The 16,351-nt window shown below is 43.2% G+C and overlaps 1 protein-coding gene across 4 annotated transcripts in view; it reads right to left on the bottom strand.

Annotated features, from left to right (window-relative positions):
* The window catches only part of cltcl1 (clathrin, heavy chain-like 1), a 69,309-nt gene extending 54,123 nt beyond the window's left edge, over positions 1–15,186 (bottom strand). For 2 of the 4 annotated variants that reach the window (XM_041202514.1, XM_041202517.1), the window contains exon 1: positions 15,056–15,185. In XM_041202514.1, the coding sequence (XP_041058448.1) occupies positions 15,056–15,154 (99 nt within the window). In that variant the 5' untranslated portion in view covers positions 15,155–15,185. Of the gene's footprint in view, positions 1–15,055 lie in introns of all 4 variants that reach the window. The other 2 variants (XM_041202516.1, XM_041202515.1) reach the window with 2 other exon arrangements.
* Between the last annotated feature and the right edge of the window lie 1,165 nt (positions 15,187–16,351).

Here is a 16,351-nt window from a genome sequence, read left to right as displayed (position 1 = left end):
ACTGGATTACACAAATTCTGCAGTGAAGACCTGCCATCCACTCAGTGACGTCTTTTTAAAATTTCAATGTTTTCAGAAATTGCCAGACAGCAAGAATTGCTTGGACCTAGATCATTCCCTGCATGCGTTGAATTCAAATCAAATGTCATTGGCATGCAAAGAAAGGCCTGCAAGCTTTAAAGGACTAATATTCTTCAAGACCAGCCTTCCCAAAAGTTATCATAGCCAGCCAGCACCGCATAAAAGAGATGCTTTCATGCAAATTCCAGTCATCCTGTACAACTTCCCAGTCTTTATAAAGTCACAGAATGAGAGGACAAATTCCACAGTTGTTATTCAGCAAGTTCTAAAATAGAACATTCAAGCCTGGTGTTATGGGCAAAAGTTAGAGAACTGAATGAACCAGATCATGATTCTCACATGAAAATCTGTTATTCACGTACAGTCCCTAATTTATGCATTGTCAGGAGCAAAAATGTTAATTTAGCAAACTGAATTATGTCAGTGTGATTCAGCCCCATCTCAAACCTGGAAGCAATTATATTATGGTTTACATAGGCACTGCATGGCAAAGAAAGGCTTGCCGAGTTTATAGGAGCCAAATGAAAAGGTTTACACAGCATTGCAGCAGACATTTGATTACTGGTTTTAATTAATTGTGGAACTAATGCACACTTGACAAATGGGAAACTGTCAGACTTCACAAGTTCAAGACACTCAGTTTAAGTGTACTACTGGCCTAAATAATTCCAGCTTCTCCTGCCATCTACTTCATCTCAGGCTTTCAGCTGATCTCTTCGTTTTTCATCTATTTGCCCAGTTTCCTTCAGAGAGCATTTAAGCTATTGCCTCAACCACTTCCTACTTCAACCATTCTAACCGCTAAGTAAAGAATTTCTCTTCAATTTCCTACTGGATTTATTGTTTCACATTTTCCTGCAAGTGGAAACATTCCTCTCTCCTTATCCACCCTGCCCAATCCAGAATATTTAATATCTTTCAGCCCAGGCTTGGATAGGACAGGTCATCAACCTACACCCACTGGAGAAGAGCTGAATGGGGAACGAAAGTCAACTCAGGATAGTGTTCGATTCAGAGATTACAGATCACGTGACTTGGCTTGAGATCATGGTTGAAAAGTGCGATGGAACCAAAGGCAGGGTGGTGGTGGTGGTGATGGTAATGGACTAGTAATCCAGAGCAAAAACAGAATTACCTGGAAAAACTCAGCAGGTCTGGCAGCATCGGCGGAGAAGAAAAGAGTTGACGTTTCGAGTCCTCATGACCCTTCGACAGAACCCAAAGTAATCCAGAGGCCCAGGCTAATATCCTGGGGACACTGGTTCAAATCCCATCATGGCAGCTCAGTAAATCTGGAATTAGTCTTGGTAATGGTGACCATGAAACCATTGTTGATTGTAGTAAAAATCCATCTGGTCCACGAATGTCCCTTTAGGGAAGGAAATCTGCCAACCTTACCTGGTTTCCCCTGCTGTGGGTCTGGAGTCACATGTAATATGGCTGATTCTTAACTGCCCTCTGAAATGGCCTAACAAGCCACTCAGTTCAAGGGCAATTAAGGATGGGCAACAAATGCTGACCTCAATGACACCCACATTCCAATAAATAAATTCTAAAATTGGCATCTGCTGATTATTGACCCTCCTGCCAGTGTGGAAAACAGTTTTTCCTCTACCGATTCTAATAAAATCCTGCATAATTTTTAGCACCTCAAATCCCCCTTTAGCCTTTATTGGCTTCATGGAGAATAGTCCAAGCTTCTGTTTCTCCACATAAATTAAGTCCCTCAACCCTTGTACCATTCTAGCTAAATCTCCAAAACCTGACATCCATTCTGAGTGTGATGCTCAGAAATAGACAATATTCTAGCTGAGATCTAACCAATAGTTTAAAGATTTAAGCAAAACCTCTACCTCATGCTGCTATTTATAACAATTAAAACATCTAGAATACTTTAGTTGCATTACCAACATGTCCTGCCACCTTCAAAGATTTAGTATTTGAAACTTCATGTCTGTTCCTGCACCTTTTAAAAATAGTATTTACTCAATATTGTCGCACTTTCCAAAATGCAGAAAATCAGGATTCCAATGCTCGCCTGGCAATCCTCATACCTTGCACCCTCTAAACTTGAGCTCATTCAAAACAGTTACCCATTTCCAGCTTACAGCACATTCTCACAGGCCCACCCCCATCCTCCTCTTCCCACCACCCCCCCTCCATACTCCACCTCCTCCCCCTCATAGTGTTCACTGACCTACATTAGCTGCCAATTCTGCAACAATTTTAAAGTTATCCTAATTTTAAAAATCACTCCATGGTCTCACCCCTCCCCATTTCCAAACTCTGCCACATCTGTTCTGGCCTCCTGCACATCCAATTATAATTCCTCTTCCATTGGTAACCATCATCTGCCCAGTACCTAATTTTTGAATTTTCCTCTCTACATCTTTCCACCTCATTTAAGATTTTCCTTAAAACCTCTGACCAAACTTTTCGTCACTTGTCCCAATATCTGCTTATATGACTCAGTGCCCAGTTTTATTTGGTAATGCTCCCGTCAAGTGCCTGGGACATTTACTACATTAAAAGCACTATATAAATGCAAGTTGAGCCACTACTTCCCACTGTCCTTGTAATTAAGAACTTTCTATCTGATAACTACAAGCATGGAGGTGGCTTGAGCATTAGTTGAATGCAAAACAAATCTATATAATCCAAAGGTTTAACTAATTCCATGTGACAGTATAAAGCATAAAATAATTGGTGGTAGTCTGATACATAGCGCAAGATCATTATTACTTGGAAGTGGTCACAAGCCCTCTAGAACACTGCAATCCTCCAATTCTTGCCCCTTGCAAATTAGTTTCTTTCCTGAAAACTAGAGATTAAAAAAAAAATCTTCTCTCAAACAGCCACTACTATTTAGCTACCTAGCCCAGCAGCTCAAATCTTTGCCCCAGTGAAGTACAAACTTCTGGAGTTGCCTTAAATCTTCCCCAAAAATACTACGCATAGCAGTTGTCAAATTTAATGTTTTTTAAAAAACAAACTAACATTATGGTATGACTTCAACTGAGTGCACACAGGGTCATGTGCCTATTTTACTTTAAACCAGTTTTTAAAAACATGCCTAGATTAAATGTGAGAGCAGAACATTCCCAAAATGTTTGCATTTTAAATAGAGGGTCAGTCATACAACTCCAATTCAAACATCTTTTATGATTGGAGTCAAAAAAAAAATCACTACTCTCCCAGTTATTTCAACTTGTATAGCCTTGGGCACCTTCTGGAGAGCATTTCTCAGCCTGAGATTTCAATTGTAGTAAAAATCCTCACTGAAGGGATGAGACAGATAGCTAAGTCAGAAAGCTTCAGCACATAGCAAGGGGGCAGGGCAAACAAAACAGTGTGAATGACTACAATATACAATGTCAAAAGCAAAATACTGCAGATGCTGGAAATCTGAAACAAAAACAAATTGCTGGAAAAACTCAGGTCTGACAGCATCTGCTGAGAGAAAGACAGTTAACATTGAGCCCAAATGACTCTTCAATGTACCTGAATTATTGTAAAATCTACAAAATCACAACAGGTCACTTGTTTTGCTGTTTAGATTTTTTTGGCAATAAATGGTTGGCTGCCTATACCTCTAACCAGCTTGCACTAGCTTCTGTAGCCTTCACCATTGTCTGCTTTTATGTCCAGTGTCACTTGGCAGATTCAACAATGCAACATTTAGCCTCACTTCTAACCTTCAGCCCAGAGCATTGTTTCAAACTGGGAGCAGTATTTACCAAAGAGGATGCTCTCACATTGGTCTAACCCATTCAGGAAATAGAGTTTCCAACCTTCCAAGGACAGCAAAGCTTTAAAGTAGCTAAACAGATGGATTGAATGCCATATATTGAGATTCTTTCTGGGTCAAAGAGTGGCTTATGTACCAGATTCAACCTGTGGACAAATTTGAATACTGCCAGTTTAGACAAAAGAGCAAGACTGATTTAAGTTTCTTACAAATAAACTGCACCAGCTACATTTCATATAAACTCATGTTTCATGTGCAATAAATTGAGTCAACAAGATTCCAGGTTTGATGAATCTACCCAAATAAAATCATAGGCAACATCTCCTCTGGATTTGGCCAAGCACTTTAATTCAATGGGCAAACGGCCACCTCTACTAAACCAAATTGGAGAAGTCAGTGTTCCCATTAGCTGGTATTGGTATTGACATGCTCACCTTTGTGGGTCAACTCATCCCAGTAGCCACTTGCCAGATGGTTAATTGGGAAGTCAGATGTGGCCAACTGCATTTCAGAATAAGAGTAATAGTCATTGGACGTTTGACCTCAATACTCATTGATATTTGATATATGCTTATAATGGGCATGAGGGTCTCTGCTGAAAACTGCTCCTAGACATCGATTCCATCAGCCTCCAAAAAGTGTGGCAGAACCAGGCTTCACAACCTTAGTGTGTTATTAGATAGATGAGCTTCAGACCAAATATGTGCCATCATTATTAACACCATCCAGCTCACCATCACCTTCTTAAGGGCAACTAGTGATGGGCAATAAATGCTGGCCCAGCCAGTGAAGCCCACATCCCATGAATCAAAAAATCAATTTCCACTTATATAACATTGCATGATTCCTTATCTCAGCAGACATGCTGCTGAAACCCTTATTCATGCCTTTGTTATCTCTAGACTTGTACCACTGCAATGCACTCCCAGCCAGCTTTCCATGTTCTACCTTTTGTAAACTTGGACATTCAAATCTCTGCTGCTTGCATCCCAAATTGAATTACTGTTCCACCATCACCACTGCTCCCTGATCTACAATGACACCTGGTTAAGCATCACCTTGATTTTGGTATTCTCACCTTAGTTTTCAAATCCCTCTACAGCCTCATTTGACTATGTCTAATCTCGACCAGCCACACAAACCTCTTAATTTGAGCCTTCTGACATTCCCAATTTGCTCCACCACTGATGGCCATGACTTCAGCTGCTATGACCCTATGCTCTGGAATATCCTTCAACCTTCTGTAAGACGCTCCTTTGAACTTACCTCTTTAGGAGGAATGGTAGCATCGTAACGTTACTGGACTAATAACCCAGAGGCCTGAGCTAATGTTCCAGAGGTAGGAGTTCAAATCCCACCATGGCAGCTGGGGAAACTTTTAATTCATAAATCTGAAATAAAATGCTCAATCATTAAGCTTCCAGATCATAAAAATCTATCTGGTTCACTAAACTCGTTCAGGAGTAAATCTGCCATCCTTATCCAGTCCTGCCCACATGATCCATGATCCACATTTTGATTGACTCAACTGCCCAGTGAAGTGGCCCAGCAATGCTGCTCAATATTGAAAACTGCTACAGAAAGCCCTGTGGGTGTAACTATTTTGCATGGACAGCAATTAAGAAGGTGGACCACCACCTCCTCCTCCAAGGGCAGGAAATGTTGCCCTTGCCAGCAATACTTAAATGCCAAGAATCTGGTTTGTTATTTGCCCCAGCTCATATGACTGTCAGTTTTTTCTTTTAATGCCGTGAAGCAATTTTGGCCAATTCATTGCATTAGAGATGCTATACAAATACAAGCTGTTGGCAAAACAACAAGACAAAAGCTGAGTGCTTTACTTCCTTGATTATGCATGTGAAATATATTACCTTGTGAAACACATTACCCTGTATTCTATAGGCCAGGTAGCTGCTACTAACCTTGGTGCATGTGGCTAAATTGGTGTCACTATAGCCATGTGGCCACTCAGCAATTTCTATTGGGCACTGATTTAAACCACATCAAAAAATTGGCACAGACTAAGCTCTTGGGATGGCATCTCAGTTTAGTTATCTAAGCCAGGTTTGTAGCATGAAAACTCCCACCTAGTGACCCAGTGATTTTCAAGGTCACCTGGGAAAAGTACGACCAGATTCTGGCAAGAAACAGGTTACCCTTCCAGGTCCCATCAGTACAATGAACTGGTTAACTAGCATTTGTGGAGGGTATTACAGTATCTGGCTCAGTTTCACACATAGACAATCCCCAGGTTTGTAAATCAGCATGGATAAAATTTGACACCAAGGATACACTTTGGAAGGAGCAATTTCACAAGGAAGTATTCAACGAATGGTATGACAGTAGAAATTTCTGAGGAACAAAGGGATCTCAGCATATCTCCATAATTCTCTGTTGGTGGGGTGGTGAAAAAGGCATTTGGGATACTTGCCTTTATCAATCGAGGCATAGGTCACAAAAAGTAGAGATATCATGGAGTTGTATAGAACCTTAGTCAGGCCACAGCTGGAGTACTGTGTGCAGTTCTGGTCGCCACATTATAGGAAGGATGTGATTGCACTGGAGGGGGTGCAGAGGAGAATCACCAGGATGTTGCCTGGGATGAAACATTTTATGAAGAGAGGTTGGATAGACTTGGGTTGCTTTTGTTGGAGCAGAAAAGACTGAGGGGTGACCTCATCGAGGTGTACAAAATTATGAGAGGTGTGGACAGGGAGCAGCTGTTCCCCTTAGTTGAAGGGTCAGTCACGAGGGGACAAAAGTTCAAGGCGAGGGGCAGGAGGTTTTTGGAGGGGGGGGGGGGTGGATGTGAGAAAACAAACTTTACCCAGAGGGTGGTGACGCTCTGGAATGCGCTTCCTGGGAGGGTGGTGGAGGCGGGTTGCCTCACATCCTTAAAAAAAGTACCTGGCTGAGCACATGGCACATCATAACATTCAAGGCTTTGGGTCAAGTGCTGGTAAATGGGATTAGGTAGGTCAGGTGTTTCTCACATGTTGGTGCAGACTCGATAGGCCAAAGGGCCTCTTTTGCACTGTGATTCCTCCTCTCCAAAAGTGAGGCAGCAGATGATCACAAAACAAGCTTCAAGTTGACAATAGGGATCAGAACACCAGCAGGCTGATAGACAGGGCAATGTGTCATGAAACTGAATGACCATGTGTGTATCTTCTTCACAAAGTATCCCACTTAACAGCTGGAGGCAGTGTCAGCAACTACTCCTTTAAATTCTAGGCTTGGCCTAAATAGCCAAGTGGTTATGGTACTGGGTTTGTAACCCCAAGATCAAGAGTTCAAATCTCACAATGGCAAACTATGTAACTTCATCTGAAATAACAGATGGAAACGGGTTTGTACTCGAAAGAGTTACTCCTCTAAATTCTAGGCTTGGCCTAAATAGCCAAGTGGTTATGGTACTGGGTTTGTAACCCTAAGATCAAGAGTTCAAATCTCACAATGGCAAACTATGAAACAATGTAACTTCATCTGAAACAGATGGAAACAGGTTTACTCAAAAAGAGTATCAAGAGTTCAATTAGTTTAATTGTTTTCATTTTAAAAGATTATCAAGAGTTCAAATCTCACAATGGCAAACTATGAAACGATATAACTTCATCTGAAACAGATGGAAACAGGTTTGTACTCAAAAGAGTTACCCCTCTAAATTCTAATCAAGGCAGACACCAACCCTGAGCATTAAGAGTTTGAGACAACACTTTCCAGGTGTTGCATATCAAGGGAGGCTATGGGTGTAGTGGTATCACTGTACTAGTAATCCAGAGACCCAGGGTAATGCTCTGGGGACCTGCGTTTGAATCCTACCATGGCAGATAGTGGAATTTGAATTCAATAAAAATTTGGAAATAAAAGTCATTTGATGGCGTGGAAATAAAAGTCTAATGATGACCATGAAACCATTGCCAACTGTTGTAAAAACCCAACTGGTTCACTAATGCCCTTTAGGGCAAGGAAATCTGCTGTACTTACCTGGTCACACATGACTCCACACAGCAATGTAGTTGACTCTTAACTGCCCTCTGAGCAAGGGCCATTAGGGATAGGTAATAAACGCTGGCCTAGCCAGTGATGCCCACATCCCATGAATGAATAAAAAAGTTGGTGTGATATGGCAATCTTCATTTTCTATATAGTTAATTGCAATACCATAGTATTAGCTGTACTCCCTCCAAGGCTTTAGCAAACAAGACATGTCAGACACATGAACCAGAATTTGGAAGTTCACATTGTCTAGATTTAAGTTTTTGACAATTACATGATCCATAGTGTTGCTCTGTGCACTTCTGCAGAGTTCAATGTGCCAGTCTTACTTGCATGAGGATCAGTCCGCATCCTTATTCAGAAGATTAATTTCAGTATTGTACTGAATACTATTGTAGTGAGTACTAGTTCTACATTGCAAAAACTTATTTGTTCAGCAGGCTTATGAAATTATCCTATCCCCAAGAGACAGTCTGGCTATTTAAAGTTTTATTTTTGCTAAATGTTCTCATTAATGGATTTGCCTGGGAAATTACATCGTTAGTTTCAGATCCCAACTAGTTAGAAAACAATTTTAAAACGAAAGTTACAGTATTTCAAAATACAGAAGATAGGCACTCTCTCCTCCCTCAGAAGTTCCATAGAGGAAGGCCTGTACAAAGGATTTAGCACATGGCATTGGCCAATACCTGTACATTTATTAGGGCCTCAAGTCAGTGCTAAGGCCCACAAGATTTCATACGTGTTTAAAAGTCATTGACTGCTATTTGTAAATAAAACGGATTTGTTTTAGTCTCAATGGCAATTAGGGATGGGCAACAAATGCTGGCAAGTGGCACCCATCCCATGAAGGGGTATACGAAAGTATGGCAACATCCATGATATCAGTAATGGAATACTAGAGTGGTCGAGGGAAAATGCATCTTATGGGCACTTGTTCCACCATTAAATTGTTTTTAAACTCTACTAGTTGAGATTCACAGTTCACCCAGGTATGGGAATTTGACAGGGCACAGCTTCAATACTGTTCTCTATTTGTTCTCCTCCAGTGGAAGATAGTTTGTACCAACTCAGCTGGAAATATCCAGTCTTGAATTAGCAGCTGCTCAGTGACAACTGAAAACTCAATCATGCTTTGGATAATGGGTGCAAACCCAGTTCCGATCTTAATGCTGCAGCATATTTCTGTATTACTTCATGTGGTCACTTAGCAAGATAACCTTGCTTTTGTGGCCCTTGATAAAATTACTGGTAACTTTTGAAGTGAACATCTTAAGAATTGAATGCTGAAAAATCCCATTTTCACACCAACTGGTAGCAATTCATCAGTGAAAATACCATACTGCTGTTGGAAAGTACTGGATGAGCAGAAAGAAATGTCCTACGGCTAAATATTGGGAAGACTGAAGCCACTGTTTCTGGTCACCACTCAGCTCCATCACTCTCCCTGACAACAGTCCAAGATTAAACCAGTCTGTTTGCAAACTCGGTGTCGTACTGGATTCTGAAATGAGCTTCCAACCTCATTCATACCATCAAAGGCTACTATTTCCACCTCCAGATCATCTGCTGCCAAAACCCCTAATCATGATTGTTACCTCTAGACTTGACTATTACAATGCACTCCCGGCTGGTGTTCCACATTCTACCCTCCATATACATGTTATCCAAAAGCTGATACCTGTGTATTAAAATTGCACCAAGTTCTGTTCACCTGTGCTTGCTGACAAATTGACATTTTAAGATTCTCATCTTTGCCTTCAAACCCCTCCACAGCCTTTCCCCCTTCACCAACCCCACAACCCTCCAAAACAGGAGCTCAACTAATTCTAACCTCTCGGGCACCCGATCTCAACTGTTCCACTGCTGCCGGCTGTGCCTTCAGTTGCCCAGGCCCTAAGCTCTGGAATTCCCTCCCTACAACTTGTTTTCCTCCAAGACGCTCCTTACAGCCTGCCTGGCCAAGCTTTTAAGTGGCTTGGTGTAATTTTGTTGTAAAATGCTCCTGTGAAGCACCTTGGATGATTTATTACGTTAAAGGCACTATATAAATATACAAGCTGCTGTTGGGGTAAATGCTTATTCAAATGCGGTGATTTTTTCCATTTCTGTTTTACACAACACCAAGTGCTTACTCAAATTTTTTCTAGGATAATCTAACAGCAAAAGCCAGGAGGGGCCACAGTTTTTTGCTCACATTTTGGTTTCCCTATGCCCTTACAATGGTTAATCCAAGGCATTTGTTACTGTTGTAGCATGAAGAATGAACTGCAGCTTACAGACTCAAGAGACTGACACTTTACCAAGGCAGCTGAGATCCCAAAGGTCCATCACATACTGTAGATTTGATGTTGCTCTGGCAGTCTAAAAACTTTAAAATAGATGCCCATGATACCAAAACACCCAAGGTTCCTCCACAATACTAAGTTTGACCAGTGTAGAGACCTGAACAGAACCCAGATTCAATGATTTGAGTTGTTTTGCGTTAAGACTAAGCCACAAATGGCCTCAGCGACCTCAAGGGGAAAGAAAAAGTGGGTAGGAATCCATTCTTGATAACCATCATTGCTGATCATACACATCAGGGGGGTATAATCAGACCAATCAGATTCACCATAGCCTGTTGGCATCACCAGTGTTAGTGTGGGAACTGCTGCAAAACCAAGAATTGACTGTAGAGCTGTATCCAGCTGTTCATTCATTTTTCTTCTAGTCAGTTTAAAGAAAATGTTTTGCAGCCATTATAATTTGTGACCACTGGACAAAAACCCACTTTGAAATAGTTAATCCTATTTATCCATCTTCTCAGTATCTTTCAACCTGCCTCTAGAAGGCAGCCAATTGTCATACCATTCAATGGGATATTCCTAACTTGTGCCAAAAGTACTACAACAAAAACAGTAAATGCTGGAAAAATTCAGCAGGTCTAACAGCATCTGTTGAGAGAAAAACAGATTTAACGTTTCTTTTTTGTAAATTCATTCACAGGATTTGGGCTTTGTTAGCTAGGCCAGCATTTATTGCCCATCCCTAGTTGCTCTTGAGAAGGTGGGGGTGAGCTGCCTTGAACCGCCGCAGTCCATGTGTGTAGGTACACCCACAGCGCTGTTAGGGAGGGAGTTCCAGGATTTTGACCTAGCAACAGTGAAGGAACAGTGATATATTTCCAAGTCAGGATGGTGAGTGACTTGGAGGGGAACTTCCAGATTGTGGTGTTCCCATCTATCTGCTGACCTTGTCCTTCTAGGTGGCAGTGGTTTGGAAGGTGCTGTCTAAGGAGCCTTGGTGAATTCCTGCAGTGCATCGTGTCGATGGTACACACTGCTGCTACTGTGCGTCAGTGGTGGAGGGAGTGAGTGAATGTGGTGCCACTCAATGGACTGCTTTGCCCTGGATGGTGTCAAGCTTCTTCAGGGTTGTAGGAGCTGCACTCATCCAGGCAAGTGGGAAGTATTCCATCACACTCCTGACTTGTGCCTTGTAGATGCTGGATATGCACTGGGGAGTCAGCTGGTGAGTTACTAGTTGCATGATTCCTAGCCCCTGAACTGCTCTTGTAGCCACAGTATTTATATGGCTAGCTCAGTTCAGTTTCTGGTCAATGGTAACCCCAAGGATGTTGATAGTGGGGGTTTCAGTAATGGTAATGCCATTGAACGTCAAGGGGCAATGGTTGGATTCTCTCTTGTTGATGTTCATTGCCTGACAACTTGTGACACAAATGTTACTTGCCACTTGTCAGCCCAAGCCTGGATATTGTCCAGGTCTTGCTGCATTTGGACACAGACTGCTTCAGTATGAGTTGTTGCGAATGGTGCTGAACGTTGCACAATCAGCGAACATCCCTATTTCAAAAGTCCGTCAGACTTCTTCAGAGCTAAAGCGAAGTAAAAATATGATGTGGGGGGGGGTGGGGAGAAGAGATGGAGCAGTTGAAGCTGGATAGAAGGCAGCAAAGGAGAGACTGACAAAGATGTCATGAGCAAAAAGGACGAAGGGGGTGTCAATGGTAGTAATTTGGGCTAAAGGAGGTGCTGATCATGGCATTAAGGTAAAAAAGCAGAATGTGTTTTTCCAGCATTTTGTTTTTGTTTAATTTCCAACATCCACAGTATTCTGCTTTTATCCACAAGTACTACACTTTGCCTCTGCTCAGTGCTAAATCAAATCACAGCCTCAACCACAAATGTTTGCTAATCAAGAATACACTGGTCACACCTACAAGTGTATTGACATTTCCAAACTACTTTTACGTAAACTCTTTAAAAGGCATCTACAACACTTTCAAATTCAAGATTTCACTGAAAGATTTGCTAATGCCTCAAACAACCCTTGTCCAGCCCTCAAGGTATTAAAAGTACAAGTCCCAAGATAGAGACAAGTCCATATTTATATTTGTTTTTCAATTTAGAGTTACAGCATCAACTTTATAGAGACATTGATGCACTATCCAAATCTAGGAATACCTTACCAATATTAGGGCAGTACCAAGAGAATACAAACAGGCTACATTTATTGTTGCTAACGGAGTGTGCAATGTTTTATATGATACACAGCCAGTAATCAAGGGCTACAGTTGCACTGGTCTAACCATCTGAACCACTGAGCATTGCTTGTTATCCAAAACTAGAATCCTACAATTATAATTATTGCATTTGCAGAATCTATTATGCCCCAGATCAATCCAAGCTTAACTTTGTAAGTAAACATCAATATATAATTACTATTTGAAAAGCAACTCAAATGCAATGAGATGCATCATACTATGCATTCTCAATACCAGGGAAGCTCCATGCACAATCCAAGAAAATGTGTTTTGCATCAGTTGAAGTTAGAATATGTAGTGTTACTCTGTCATCTGGGGATTGTGGCCCCATGTTTTTGTTTCCACTGATCAGGAATCTATCTCAGGATAAGGGGCAGATCATTAAGACTGAGGCAAGGAGAAATTATTTCACTCAAAGGATTGAGAATCTTTGGAATTCTCTAACCCAGAGGGTTGCTGATGCTCTGATATGGAACACATTTAAGACTGGGATAGACAGATATTGTCTCAAGGAATTGAGATATGGGGAGCAGGAGGGAAAAGTGTTGAAGCCCAAGATCAGCCATGATCGTACGGAATGGCAGTAAAGGCTTGATGGGCCATGCGCTTGCTCCTATTTCTTGTGGAAGATGTATTTTGCTCGTGTCCCCACATACCTCCAAGACGTACATCACCCTTTGTGATTTTGCAATAGGATTAGTTATTACTGAGAGCCTTTTTTAAAAACCTATTTGAAGGTTGGTTAAGGTTACGAGGCAGTCGTCAGGTATTGAGGAGTGACGAGAAATGAAGCACAAGACAATTCGTGCGTTTGACAATAAGCACAGGAAGGCACAAATCGCTTAGGCACCACTTGAGTACTATGAACGAACTGAAAAATGTAAAGGAAAGCTCAACCAAACATTGTACACTAAACAGCAAAGGATTCTGACAGTCATTTAAACGTTCGACCATCTTGTAAACCATCGATCAACGGCCATTGCGACAAATATGATCCTGCTCTTGCGGGCGGGAAGAGATGTCAGGAAAGTCAGAAAGCAATCTTTAATTAAACTGTACTGACTGCCCAATGCCAACATTGGAAACTCGGTTGGGAACGTAAGGGGGAAGTAAGTATCTCAAGTACGATGCTACCGACGAAAGATATATTAAAACCCTTGGCTTAAAATAGTGACAGCATGCAGAAGGCTGCAAACTAGTTGGAGGGATTGTCATAGCAAGACGGAACTCTTGAAGCCCTGATTTAAATTTATGCAAAAAGACATTTTAAATGGGGAAAAACAGATTTTAATCCCTGCCCGAGTGCCCTCGTATAATCTCGACACCAACACCGCAGAAGGGTCACACAGACACGAAACGTTAACTCTGTTCCTCTCTCCACGGATGCTGCCAGACCTGCTGAGTTTTCCCAGCATTTTCCTGTTTTTATACTAACACCGCACGACACAGCTTCACTAAGAATTTTACTGCCATTGGAGGGATTAAACGAAGATGCAGGTAGATAAACAGAGCGAAGCTCCCCGCACTACATCACAAGGTAGAAAATGTGGACAGTCCAATTGCTGCAAAGCTAACTAATGGAAACAGCTGATTTAAGGCAGGATTATTACGCAATGACAACGAACTGCGAAACGGAGATAAAATCTGTACTATATATACACATATATATATATATATATATATATAAAAAACACATTGCATCAGCTGAACAGATTTCTACTTCAATCTAGTTAATACAATAGAGCATGAAGACAGACCGATGTAGAGTTACTCTACTTTAAAAAAAACAGCAAATTGCCCCCCCCCCCCCCCCCCCCAAGTAAACAAGTTTATTGCACCGACTAAGCCTGTTCCCGCTGCAGTGGAGCAGCTGGTTTGGAATATGATGGAGAGAGAGAGAGTGGGTGAGAGGGACTGACCATTCCAATGGGAGATTTAAAAAAAGAGGGCAGGCGCTTTTATTCCATTCATTCGTGTGAATAAGGCACGAAAAATATCCCTGGGTTAGGATGGATGGAGGGATGGGGGGGGGGGGGGGAAGAAAGGTAAACGGTTTCGATTCCTTGCACCCCCCCCCTCCCCCTCCTTCCCCAATCCAGAGTCATCAATTCCATGAAGAACATGTACAAATGTATTGAAGAGAGGGGCTGTTTTTCCACTCGGTCTAACGTCACCCTCCATCTACCCCCCTCCCCCCCCCCATCCCACCCCCTCCTCCCCTCCCCTCCCCGATTCCCGGGTGCAGTGCGGTCCCGGTCTCCCGCACACCAATCACACCGTTGACAATCATCGCCAATAAAACATTCCCCCCCCCCCAAGTGAAGCACCCCCTGGCCGAACAGCCCCTGGGAGGTATGGGTGGGGGTAGGGGTGTGGGGGGGGTAGGGGTGTGGGGGGGTAGGGGTGTGGGGGGGTAGGGGTGTGGGGGGGTAGGGGTCCGATTAAAATCGATTGCGAGGAAAAAAAGGGGGTGGGGTTTATATTGACCGAATCCCCACACAGATCGTTAGGTTTATTTGAGGAAAGAGCATTTCCAAATACCCCCCCCCTTAAACTCCTAGCCCCAGGCTTTTCCCACAACTAGGCCGCTGTTGCCTAACAACCGGGTCTGGGGGTTTCTCATCCTCTCCCCCTTTATTTAAACCCCTCCCCCCCCTTCGCATTAATTTATTGCCCCTTACCTGCAGGTGCTCCTGGAAGCGAATGGGGAGGATCTGAGCCATTTCTGCCGTCAGTGCGGATACAGAGGGAATGGGAACTAAATCAGCGACCGGTAACATTCAGTATAGGGATAGCTCAAAGCCCCCCCCACAACTCCTACCCCTGGACTCAGCTGGCTAGATGTACGCATGCGCCACCCGCTGACTCTTCACGCCCCCCTCCTCCTACGTCACTTAAATTGACTGACAGCGCGGGCGATCCAATCCCCGAGTGGTCTCGCGCCGCCGATCCCGCCCCCCCCTCCTCGCTTCTATTGACTGACAGCTGGCCCGGGCCAATCGCCGCGCCACAACCCCGCCCACTCCACCTGCTCCGTCTCCTGCCCCGCCCCCCCCGGGTACGTCAATTATATTGACGGAGAGCCCGGACGGGCCAATCGCCTCGCAGCATCCCACTGTTCTGCCGGCCCGGACCAATTGGCACCTAGAGAAGGCGGGACAAGAGCTGAGGAATTTCAATCACGTGGGCCAGGCTGTCCTCTGCACGCTTCCCTGCCCAGTGGAGCTGCTTGCCTCCGCCGGCGGTATATAGTTCCCCACACAGACCAGAGGTTGATTTGAGGAAAGAGGACATTCCTTTGACATACAGCCAAGAACTTTATATGATTCACGAGCCGTACAATTTTTCTGGGGTCTGGCTTTTTTTTCACCCGCATGTTGTTTTAGCCTCTGATACTATTTACATGTCTGTGTCCTTCCGCCTGCTGCAGACTGCTACATCATGTCACGTGACCCATGGGGCTCCCTGCACATCCCTAATCCCAGGATGATACAGCAGGATTTTTACTTAAAGTTGCATTGTTAGTGTTGCTGAATTACATATGGAGTGTTAGACTCCTTTGCATATAGAGTGAGGCATGCTCTTTACTATCAGCAGCAAATCAAAAACAGTAACTCCTAAACATAAACACAAATGCTTGGAAATGCTCAGCAAATCAGGCGCCACTTGCAGAGGGAGAAACAATTTTCTCTCAGTGGAGACTGCCTGGCTTGCTGATTATTTACCAGCTTTTCTGTTCAGCGCTGGGCTGATAAACATGATCTTGCGTTGTCACAGCCTTCTTTCTCTTAGGCAGTCCCTCAGGACAGAGAGTGACTTCCTTCCACCCCGAGGTTGTGGGTCCTGAGGTGACTGAGAAGTCCAATGCTGGATCCGCGTGCACGCTCTGCCACGGTTTGGGACAGACAGTGTTTGATGAGGCAGGTGGGTGGGTGCTCGGACTTCGGTCCGTTCCTTCTGCTGTTTGTGCTTGGCCT

The sequence above is a fragment of the Carcharodon carcharias genome, chromosome 13 (assembly GCF_017639515.1).
Source record: "Carcharodon carcharias isolate sCarCar2 chromosome 13, sCarCar2.pri, whole genome shotgun sequence".
In the NCBI taxonomy this organism is placed as follows: Eukaryota; Metazoa; Chordata; class Chondrichthyes; order Lamniformes; family Lamnidae; genus Carcharodon; species Carcharodon carcharias.
This window is presented reverse-complemented; position numbering and strand designations above follow the sequence as displayed.